The sequence below is a fragment of the Choristoneura fumiferana genome, chromosome Z (genome assembly GCF_025370935.1).
Source record: "Choristoneura fumiferana chromosome Z, NRCan_CFum_1, whole genome shotgun sequence".
NCBI classification, from domain to species: Eukaryota; Metazoa; Arthropoda; class Insecta; order Lepidoptera; family Tortricidae; genus Choristoneura; species Choristoneura fumiferana.
The window spans coordinates 37,859,076-37,871,402 of record NC_133472.1 but is presented as its reverse complement, the minus strand read 5'-3'; the positions used below and the strand labels follow the sequence as shown (position 1 = coordinate 37,871,402).

The following is a 12,327-nucleotide window of genomic DNA, read 5'->3' as shown; positions in this document are numbered from 1 at the left end:
AGCAGCTTTTCCCCGACTCGTCGACACGACGGCTGTGACGTCCTCCGATGCTGCCGCATCACGTTTCTCATTCTGGCCTGAAGGTATATACCGTGCTTTAAGATTTCCATCGAACAGACACGTGTAATGAATAACATAACATAAAAAGACAACAATACGATTGCAGTAAATTTCGATATGAGTTGGAGTTGGCTAAAACGGGTTTTATTATTTTCCATAACATAGACCACATAGAACTTCTCTTTCGGATGTAGTCAACCTCTAAGACAACAAAAGATGCTGACATATTTTGAGAAGTTGTTAGCGTATTTCAAATTAATGGAGAATCATACAAACTATCAGAAAGCATCTTCTAGTTTGATCGTTAGTTGTGCTTTTGCTTATTTTGTATATTTTCTTTAATATTTAAACAAGTCATCAAATATTATTTCAGTTGGCGTGAAAGAAGAAGCATCATCGACTCTCATAACAAATGCAGCGCCTTATTCGAAATGTTTCATGTAAAACCAGGAGCGAGAATCTCACAAGACTACGCTATCCTACGTACCACACTTACTTTGATTTCAGTCACAGCACTTTGGTTCCCTGCTTTCGTTTATCTAAAGTTCTTACAATTTATTATTATTTTATGTCTAGGTACAGACAATAAATAATATCTACGCAAATTTACACTCTTTGACCTTAGTACAATGCGCAGTAAGTGAAAAGTGTACTTAGACGTACCTACTTAATGACCCTGACTCCCACAAGTGAAACCTTGAGCGAATTTAACTTTTAGAGGATGTATATATAATGTTAACCGATACTTACGGGTTGTACGAGTACTATACCGGTTTAACGTAGCTTATATCGGTACTTTTCGGGAACAAGAGTACGCAAATTATACTCTTTCCTCTATTGAGAGGAAAGAGTGTAATTTTCGTAAGAAATTATTTATATTTCTTCGTGTATTGACTTCTAAGTAAAGGGTTTATGGAGGATAGACATTAAAACATTACTTGTATAAATAAATGTAGTTAGATCGTAGATCGATGTATAAAATTATAACGTGAAACGTGCATTTAAATTGGTAAGTATGAAGAATAGTTTAGGAAAAAATCTTGTCTTTTACCTGTGTCATTGATGATAAATAAATATTCAGTGTCTATATTTATACATTTAATGCTGCCGGCAATCAACTGTAAATCTAGGATTCTATATACCTATCCCACCGCGAAAAACATGCTTTATCGTTATCGATTACTGTGACGCAATGTTACGTTTAGTTTTTTTGAAAATCGAACAATAATCCTCCAATCACTATTTCAAACAATGAAGAGGATTTTACGACTTAATTTTACGGAGGATTTGTTTCTAATTGTTGCTTTGGCTTGCAATTAAGTACCGTAAACTGCTTCAACTTTGCCCTCTGGCCCCAACATTGCCCGAGTTGATTTAGAGTCGATAACTTAGGACTCTTATAGGTTTTAAACTTTTATCTACACAGGAATTATTATTACGGAGACAAAAGTTTAAAAACCTAAAGGGTGCTAAGTTATCGACTCTAAATCGAATCAGGCAATGTTGGGGCTAGAGGGCAAAGTTGAAGCAGTTTACGGTACGAAATGTTTTAAACAAAAACGAAATAATATTTTACAAAATTAAAAGTAGGTAATGAAAGTTGTCCTTACATTACTGGTGCTTAAAAAGCATCTATGCAGTTGCAAATATTATTTTCAGTATAGAGCAAGATTCCTTCTTCTCTCTTTTAGACTGTGGACCCGCCATTTCTCACAATGGTGGAATAAAATAGTCAAGGCGGTAATAAAATATCGGTCTCATTTCACTTAAAATTTATGGGTCTATAATGAATAGTGTAATAAAAATGTCCCTTTGCTCTAGAAATTGTTAAAAATAAATACTCACAATAACTATATATACTAAATAACTTATACCCCACCCCCCTCCTCCTCTTCTTTGCCTTAGTCGGCCGTCTAAAGTGGAGCGCGAGAGCTGAATTCTCTAAGGATGGATGTGGCCCATAACGAGGACTTAGCGTACGTAGCGTTGCTGAAACTTGCAAGTATTAGTGCAATGGGTCATCACACCAAATGGGTACAGTGCAGTGCACCAAGCGCTTTACAAAGTCGTTTATGACAGGTCCTACAGATTTTTTTTTTATTAAAGCTGCTTATCACATTGAGTTTCCTTGAAAATAGACTATGTTGTGGGTTAGTATCACTTTGTCTAAAAAGCAACTGGTCTAAGTAGCAAGTGGTTTAAAGGCGTGTTAAGACTTGCAAGAAAAATCGTGCAAGTTGCATTACATTGCGAGGCCGTAAAGCCAACGAGTTTGTAGTGGTCAATCGAGCGCCGCAATGTAATGCAACTTGCACGATTTTTCTTGCAAGTCTAAACTCGGCTTAAGAAGCAGTTGGCCTAAGTTGGTTTAACAAGCAACTGGTCTAAAAATTTCCCAGAATATCTAGACGGTCTACGTTCGTACAAATGACATTGGACCTTAGGATGATAAAGGAATTTCCTTATCGACTATACCTATTCGTGCTAAATATTGAGTAGGCATTGAGAACAGTGGTGGTTCCACGGTCTCAAAAGGACTCCTTTTGCGACGATTATTGATAATGATAATCAAACAATAAGCTCCGTGGCTCATTTTGCCCATGACACGCAAATTTTGTGAATGTTAGGTTAATAGTAAATGGGTAGTTTGTACTAGCGATTCAATCGCTATCAGTCTCCTCTCGCACATGTTGCAGGAATGAGCTACAGTTAGCATTCAATTTTAATAAATTGTAATTGTACCTACCGAACGCACTGCATACTTTTACAAAAAACATTCGCTTGTCGTAGCTCATTTGTTCAATATGTACGACAGACTATTAGCGCTTGAAACGCTCGTGTGACTACCCAAATGTGGCGTGCTTAGGTAATTACGATTCGCTGTTTATGAAAATGACTGTTTATTAGATATACTTTATATTTGTAAGCGAAATCTATGATGCTGATTTTGAAACTATTTGAATTTGAATAGATAAATATAATTATTTCTGCTTAGTTGAAAAACGAGGGCCTTGGAGTAAAACCATGATGGACAGAATAGTCAATGTGTCTGGGTACACATAATAACAACATGTTTCAATGTTTCAAAGATTCATGTGGCAGTGTGTGAACCTTTGATATGCTTCATTTCAATAATATACATATAATGTATTAGGTATATAATTATGTATATTTATAAGGTGTCTTCAAATTCTTCTGGAATATATTAGTAGGTTGGTTTGACAAAGTCACACGTCAAAGTGTGCTTCCACTATGGGGACAGTTTGTGAAGTTGTGTGTTGTTGCTCCTGAAAAAAAAAGCTTCATTACCCCACCTACCACGTCAAAGGTGTGATTATACTTTGAATCAAAAATTCAGATGAAAAAACTTTACAGGGATGTTTAGACAAACTAGCCCATAGCCTGCTAAAATACTTTTTTTAAGAATTTAAAGAGATCCTGTAAACGCATATGCAGGGTGCTAGAAAATTGGATGTGGATATTTTAAGTTCGATTATTTACTACATTGTTAATTGTTTTCAAGCAAGATAATTTAATTACAATTTGGATATTACTTAGGTACCCCCTGTTTCACGTCACGATCCATTGATAAATTTATCCGTCAAATAAAATTAATCAACGGGTGGTGAAACAGCCTCTTAATAAAAAAAATACAAAAACGTATTTGCTACACAATTATCCCGTTAGGTAGTAAAATTGTAGTTTTTGTATAAAACAACATTAATTTCTGGTTTGTACTGGTCCTTAAGATATTAATAAATAATTAGGCTGAAAATATCCGCATCTAATTATTTATAATATTGTTTTTAATGTATTTATTATAATAATAATAATGTTACTTTTTCAGTCTGTTTTCAGTCAGTTCGGAAGATTTATTTGTTTTAGTGTCAGTTATTATTACGGTGCCGGATGTAGGTACACCGTCGAGCCCCGTAATATGACTGGGTATGTTAATTTTGTTGATTTAGGCACTTAAGTAACACTGATGTGATGTATCAAAAAGAAAAACATGTATGTACAAATAAATAAGGGATATTTAAAAGTCTTCGCAGCTGTTGTCCAATATTTATTTCCAAATCTCATTTGTTATTCTTCTTCGTAAAATTTTGATATCAACAACACCGTAATATTAATCAATTTTAAATATCATCCTAATTCACTATCCTGTCTTTTATTAATAACACTTATTATATTATTTAAATATATGGTCATGTCTATTTTACATGGACTTAATTATTAAGTACAATATTATTCGAAACCAAAATTAATCTAGTTTTTGTATATTTCTAAAAAGATTACTGTAAACCTTCTATAACATTTATAACATATTCGGAATGGAATACCGTAGACATAAATTTTTGACACTAATGATACTTAACTAGGGAAATATTCCTTACTTCAACGATGGATTAAAGTTAATGCGGGATTTGTACACCTGAGTTATTCCGACAATTAATAGTTTTTCAAGTAGGTATTTAAGACTGCTAAAAACTATAAAATAGGTGTTTCCATTATAAACCAAACACTGAAACATAGTTTTTAGTTGTAACCAAATCAAAGTTAAAAATACTATTTTGAGACACTATATTTATGATATTTAATTTAAAATTACATATAAAAAACTATTGTTTTAGATGGGTCATTACGTGATTAGATCAAGAATGTATGATATAAGTAAAGGGTATCGACCCTTAAACTCGAAAACTCCAGTCGATCTGTGTTTTGGATTTAGATAAAAAAAGCAAAGCAAAAAAGCACTGTACTAATTTGATATGCTGCCTTATTGCCTCAAATACAGCTCTCGGAATATAATTAAGATAATATATTGATATCATTCGTTTGAGAGGTACTTGATCGATAAGAGGGTCACAGATAAATGGCTCGAGGCGATCAATCCGTTAATATATTCATATAAATCAGCGTTTGTATAAATGCAGCAGTAGTATATGCAAATCAATTTGTAAAAACGCTGCAGACCATGCACATTCAATCCAAACGCTAGGGGAGCAGCTTCAGTTGCGCTAGCAGTTTTCGAGTACACACGCTAATAACAAGCTGTAGCTACGAGCACAGGCCGCGCGCAATCATGTCCGTGGAAATCCCGATGATCTTTTAGGATACCCGCCGCTATGGATAAAACCGTGGTAGATGCTCCAGAAGCATATATTATAGAATATTAGATGCCAATGCCTCTGTCTATCTATCATCCCATTGTGAGTGCAATGCCAGCAATGTGCAGTCGAAGTTCAACAAAACGTAATGAATATAATATGAAATAGGTACACATATACAGTATGTACACTATACAGTATGGGTGACTATACAGTAAGTTGATTAAATAACTGAAAACCAGAAAGTAGTTTGCTCAGAATCGAGAGTAGAATCGATTACACTATGTTTTAAATTAGGTTGTGTTTGTGCTTTAAATCTTTTTTTTAGTGCCGTCTAAAAATTACGACTTCAACAGGCGCCAAATAAATGTTTCAGCGACGTTGCATACTATATCGTTAGTTTAATACTGGCCGGTTTGTTGTCAATATATGATTTTTCTTCTTAACGTCAAAGCGCAACTGGCAAAATATAAAGCATGAGTGTAGAGTTGGAAATGAAGTAGAATTACTGACTTAGCAAAAAACACCAATATCTTTTTAAGTAATGAAAATATTCAAAAATAAATTCAATCAAGTTACTTAAAATGAAAAATTTTTTTGGGGTGTCTGAGGTTTTCAGTTATTTAATGAAAACCTTGCATAGGGTACCTATGGGATAGGTGTCCCAAAATATAAAGGCCCTCAAACATCGCTAATACTCAGAAACTAGCAAATCTATTTTTTTATATCAATTTGTAGATAATGAACCGGTGGATTTTTCAACAAAATATTTTGCTTTTTGTACTGAGAGATATAAAGAAATAAATTTTGGCACCTGTTCCGACTTTACCCTACGCGTTGCTTGGTAACCTCCCTTACCCATCTTGATGCCCACGTAATGAATAGAGATTATGCAGGAGAGATGTACAGAATGTCCACATTTACAAAAAATTATCGCCAATTGACTATATTCACGATCTAATCATTGTTTGTAAAGCGGCGTTTTCATTTAGTGCTCTGAAAAAACATTTTGTTTTGAGTAAATGTTTGCTGTTCTGCCGATGTACAGACGCAGAATAAAAAGGTTGGCCACCTGAAGGTCTGTTTTTGCTTGCTCAGTATAAGTTATCAGCCTCTGCTTTATCGACCGACTATGACATATTCCGTCATAATATCATTTAAAAAGGTAACATGTGCTTGCAACGTGTATTTTAAAACTGGTCAACCTTTTCATTCCGCCACTGTATGCTGTAAAAAGCAATCTGTTTCCAATTACCGAACGAACGAACAATTGCTCGATCAGAGCTGTTCCGAACACTAAGTGAAAACGCGGCTTAATATTGTACCTTTTTTTTACACCCCGACGCAAAAAGAGGGGTGTTATAACTTTGACCGCTATGTGTGTCTGTGTGTCTGTCTGTCTGTCTGTGGCACCGTAGCTCTTAAACGGGTGGGCCGATTTGAATGCGTTTTTTTTTATTTGAAAGCAGGTTTTCTACCAATGGTCTTAGATATGTTTTCTCAAAATCAGTTCAGCAGTTTTTGAAATATTGAACTTTGAAGTGACAAAGTCGGGGGTTTTCCAACTTTTTTTATCAGTTAAAAATCACCGCCCATGTTTTCTTATAAAAGGGGTTTTATTTGAAATCTCCATAACCATTTAAAATGCCATGACGTGTTTGACGGATTCTGCAATGCTCCGATCTGATACGTTTCAATAAAACCCACTCTCAGTATAACTATTAGAGATTCCACCCAAACTATAACTATTTCAAGTTATCTATACTTAATATTTTTAAAACAATAAGGTTTTTGTAACTGACTTGGTCGATTAACCATTCAGATAAGGTGCTAGGAAAACGTAAAAAAAAACAAATGATTACAGCTTTCTTTGTGATAAATAATATACGTCAATTCTGTACTACAATTAGTCTTTTTTTAAGTTAATTAGATATACGTTAAACACTACACTACTATATGTTGTGTGTTGGCCAATATGAGCCTCCTAATCTATTTAGTGTAGGCTTTTGACACAAATATGTTTTAAAAATATTATTATAAGTACCTACAAAAAATTTACTAACTGTTCTTTTTGCTCACCGAAAGTCAACTTCAGGAGAACCTAAAAACTAGAAGTGGTTCTATAGTTATGGCATGAAAGCGGAACAAACGAACAAACTCACTTTCACAAGATAAAAAAGAACTCAACTACTTAGACTATAAAAAACCCATACAGACGAATTGAGAACCTCCTCCTTTTTTTGAAGTCGGTTAAAAAGGGAACCTTCCTGGAGCACGGTTACCAGGACGCACGCCGCGTTTCCTACCCGTACTGCGAGGCTCAGCCTTTGGGCGAAGTAAAGCCCTATTCTGGGGCGCTCGTGCGTAAAATACCACGTTCCCAAAATGCCTAATTTTTTTGAAATACGTAGGTACAAAACCTGTTATTACCTCTACATTCCCCATTATACCAGATGGCTATAATCAGACATTCCGCCAAAAAGTCCAGCCACTTCCTTGATCTACGATTTTGTTATGTGGTGCAATGAGAATCTAGTAGGTACCATCAGCCAATAAGTGGTCTATCAAATTTTAAACAAATTCATATATAATGAATATGTCGCTAAAGTCGAACTTTCAAGTTGACAGACACGTCCATTGGCATTGTGGTTTAGTAGCACATATATTAAAACTACATTTAACACCTTAGGCAAATTGTATTTCTGAGATCCTTTTACTATTGATTAAGTACAAGTTAGTTTCGGAAAGTGTTTTCAGCATGCGAGCCGGCGAGCGAGAGACGTCAAGTCAAAAGCATCATGGCGGCCGCCAGTGGTAGTGCGGTGCGGCTTCCGGCTAGGGATGAGCCGTGCCAACACTAGAGCTCGCCTACAATCGCCACAGCATTATTGTTTGATGACATGAAAACGATTATCAACTTTAGGGCGGTAGACCATATATTTGGTTGATGGTACTAACTAAGCTAGAAATGTGATTTTAGTATTTTAGGTGCGACACTAGAGACGCCAATAAGTTTGTATAACACTTCTTTGATGAATAGTTTTTTTGTGTTGGACGCCATCAGAGCAGATGCCAAGGACTTATAAGAGTTGTTCATATGAATCGGGGCATAAACTAATCTAAATGTTATATTCCTTATTTTCGTTGAGATACATACAGTCACAATCTTAAATTAGGGCCCATTGTAAAGTCAAACATATTGCATAGTTTCTTTTAACCCTTTATAAGGCCCCATTTATTGGAACATACTATCGCAGAATCAAAAGCAGCTATCGAATACATACCTAGCAAATGATGTTTTTAAAGCTAGTAGTATTTTCAATAATTACAATGAATATTGTAACTTATTACTAAAAGAATAAGGCAGAATTTCCAAATCAATGCATGTGGTCGCTAAATCGTCTCTGCCTTATAAAGGGTTAATATGTTCCAAGTTAACCTTTTCATCGCCACAAAACAAACGAAGTGACATGCTTTGTGTGCCACAGAAAAACCAGCGACAAATCAACTTGATTTTTAATGGGAATTATATTTTCTGACACTTCAATTTAGATTTGTCACTAAACTGCGATATCCTAATTATTATATCTATCCCTAAGAAATATATTGGTCATGAAATTAATCAAATCTGTCTCTAAGTATGAGTCATCAGATTAATGTACTCGTAAACCTGTATCCTAAATTATAGTTTGATCATCAAAATTCGATTACCAAAATAATAGATCTGTCACTTAATAAATAGATCAGTTCCTTAATTCGATGCTTCTACCAATTCTACTAAAGCAGGTCTGGTTAGGTACGACGACAAGCGAAGCGAGGAGGAGGGTTAGGTAGAACTACGACCCTCAGTGCGCGAGCCGAGCGAGCGAACCGAGCGTTCCGCGGCAGCGGCTGGCGAAGTGCCGGAACCGAACATTGTTTTGCTAACACTTGTACGATGAATATAAACTGTTGTAGTAGGTACTTGAGTCTTGGATGTTTGTATGTATTTATGTATATATGTTTTCATCTCTCCTGTTCGGAAAGTTTAATTTTCATGGGTAGATAGCCGGGTGGAAAATTGCGTTTTCATCTCTAAGGCGGAAAGTATTTTTAGCCACGGAGTCGAAGATAATTGGGTTACGTTAATGACACTTTTTTTTCACGTTTCAGCATGGCCATCTAGATGCACGTCGTGACCAAGGAGCTTATATAGAACACTGGAGGTTGAACCACGTTGAACGCCGAACATCCGTTTGAAACAAGATATTTGATCTTTATTACGTCACGAACATATTCCATCTCTTTCTTTAGTTAGGTTAAGAAAAAGATGGAAGTCATTCGTGAAAAGTGAAAGAAAGAGATAGAATATATAAATAAGTAATAAAAGTCAAATTTCTTCGTTCGGCGTTCAACCTCCAGTTTTGTACCTATATAAGCTCCTTGGTCGTGACCAACTCGATTTTTTTTATGGTCGGCCGTGGCAAGTGGGCCTACTCTGAAGTTCGAAAATCGAAGTTCGTATCGTACCGTCCCTCTCGCTCTCGTATTAAATAGTATAAGTGTCTGCAAGTCGAAAAGGTACCGTTGGAGGTTGGATATAAGTAAATTCAATATACTATTATTCTAATTTTTTTGTAGTATTTTTCTTCCCTCACAGTCGAAATGAAAAGTAGATAGTGTCTAATTCGGGTGAAATTACCCATTTCCCCTCGAACTATTGGCGCTCTCACTTCGTTCGAGCGCCAGAAATATCTCGGGTGAAATGGGTCACTTTCCACCCTTGGTTATCAATCTACTAATGTATGTCTACCCGTTGTTTAGCACTCCATAGAACAAACTTTGCTTAGTTTGGGGCTGGGTTAATTGGTGTGATTTGTGAGAAGATATTATTATTTCATTCATTGCATATCATTATCGTCAAACAGTTCAATTATTTGATGATCAATATTATTTTTCAGTGATTATAATTAATTTTTAGGAAGCCATTTCTATATTGTTTGGTTATTCAGTTTTAGTGACACATCTATTATTTTGGAACCCAATATAATTATTTGATGATCAATATTATTTCCGAGTAATTTTAAATAATATTTAGGTAACCGTTTTAATATTATTTGGTGATTCAATTTAGGTGACAGATCTTCTATTTCAGGAACAAATATTTTTTATTACGTCGCCGAAAACGCATTTATTAGGTGATCAATTCAAACCCATTTTTAATTCCATTGCAGAAGGATTAATTTCGAGTTGAATGTTGTCATGCGTAGACAACTGTCACGACTGGATGACTCTGGCGGCAAAGAGGATATTGATTACTTTGAGCGGAATATCTGGAACCGGTACTCAAGTGTATATTATGTAAACTCATGTCTGGCTTATTGTCAAGAGTAAGGGTGTGTTCCACCATTCTCTTATAAATTCCTGTTATTTTATAAATTACATAATATCATAAAATAAACAGAGACAGACGATAGATTACTGTCACATACATATTCATAATGTCATGATTTTATCAGAAGGTGAGAAACAAGCCCTGAAAATTTTACACACGTATTGACCTATGGATTAATTATACTGAGTTCAATGCAACCCTATATTATAATAAACAACACTGCTCAAAAGTATAAGGAACTCGAATGATAAAATTATGTGCTTCATACCAGCATCTTTTGAGCATTGGACTAATATTTGCATAAGTTTAGTCTATAGTTTGATAAGTTGCATCATAGAATATTTCGAGTTTTCTAACACAACATTGACTTGTTCAATACCTAAGTCTTACACATAATTCCTTAATTACATCATTCAAGAAATATAAAATTGTCATATATAACAATCCATCTCTTATATAATAACCCATCGTTCATCACAACTCCACCTATTTAAAGCCACAATCCATTGACACTAATTTTCATATTTTTAATAATTTGTGTAAATAGTAAAATAATTTAATTATATAACTGTAATCGAAGAGTTTCGTAATGCACTTGGTCGCGAAATATAAATCCAAAGTGATTAAATGTATAAATATTTGAAATAGTCCGAACACTTACAATTAGTATAAAACCCTTTTAAGGTATCAAAAATAACGTACATTGTATATGAAAGATAGGTAAATAATAATTCAAATCAGGTTAAAGTCAAAACAATGCAATATCAATTTCGTAATATATAGTAGTATGGGGAAATTACGTCAAAAATTATGCCAACCTTGCAGGAATTACAAACAGCATCTATTTGGGTCGGGTTTGGGGGAGTGGATCGAGTTGCACATGGCAAAACAGTTGCCCTGCATACTTAATAGGTAGGTAGGTTACAACTACAGGCCATTTTAGCACCGACGCCTACTTAATCAAACCTGCACGTACGCCTAAGGCGCTTAAATCACATGCTTTGCCATAAATACAAAAGGTGATAAAACCGCTGTTTAGATTGAATGCAAGGTTAATTTGTAAAAGCCCCGTACTAGTAAATAGAATGATCTTTCAGTTTAACGCCTCATCTTTGGCTGGTCTTTTCAAACGGAGTGATTTACTTCTTGGTTCGATGGCGAAATGGCATATATTTGGCGTTCTCTCAACAGAGAGCGAGTGTCCGCGCTCACGGCCCTGCACCGGCTTGCCCAGGAACAGCGGCGATGTTGCCTGCGATAGATTCAGGCCAAACTCGCTGAACCCAAAGCTTTCAGAAACTCTCGCGATTTCACTTTTCATTTCAGATCCATCAGAAGAAGTCGCATCTTCAGAATCCGTGATATCGCCATCTGTCTCTATGACCCTGAAATAATATACTTTATACATATTTTGATAAAACCTAAACTAAAATTAATACACGTTATTTTCGCTCAGCGTTTTAGTAAGGCTTTACATTCGCTTAGCGCAACGCAGTTTCACTTTACGCAGCTTAGTAGTTAGTGTCAAGCTAGCATAACATACCTCATCTCGATTTTACTGAGTTTCTGTCTTATTTTTGCCTGTTCTTCTCCGTAGTCAGATAATAAGCCTTCCAATCGGTTGTTAAGAGTTTCAACCGTCATTTCCAATTGACTGACTGTTTCTTCTAAACTTTGCTGAGTGTTTTGTGCTTTTTGAAAAATAGTCTCATCTAGTAGTCCATCCTAGAAAAGGCAATGATCTGATTACATAATCTCTATTGAACTAAGTGTTAGACATTT

General features: G+C 35.2%; 1 protein-coding gene and 1 long non-coding RNA gene across 2 annotated transcripts in view; one reads left to right on the top strand and one right to left on the bottom strand.

The window, feature by feature from the left end:
• Positions 1 to 30: 30 nt before the first annotated feature.
• LOC141436322 (uncharacterized) lies at positions 31 to 4,105 on the top strand. The gene is made up of 2 exons (XR_012452297.1): positions 31 to 83; positions 434 to 4,105. It is a non-coding gene; the product is annotated as an uncharacterized lncRNA (long non-coding RNA).
• A 6,266-nt stretch (positions 4,106 to 10,371) lies between these two features.
• The window catches only part of LOC141428343 (cyclic nucleotide-gated cation channel subunit A-like), a 52,052-nt gene continuing 50,096 nt past the window's right edge, over positions 10,372 to 12,327 (bottom strand). Inside the window, exons 8-9 of the mRNA XM_074088341.1 lie at positions 12,089 to 12,270; positions 10,372 to 11,930 (exon numbers count right to left, since the gene is read on the bottom strand). Coding sequence (XP_073944442.1) covers positions 11,639 to 11,930; positions 12,089 to 12,270 — 474 coding nt within the window. The 3' untranslated portion in view covers positions 10,372 to 11,638. The remainder of the gene's footprint in view (positions 11,931 to 12,088; positions 12,271 to 12,327) is intronic.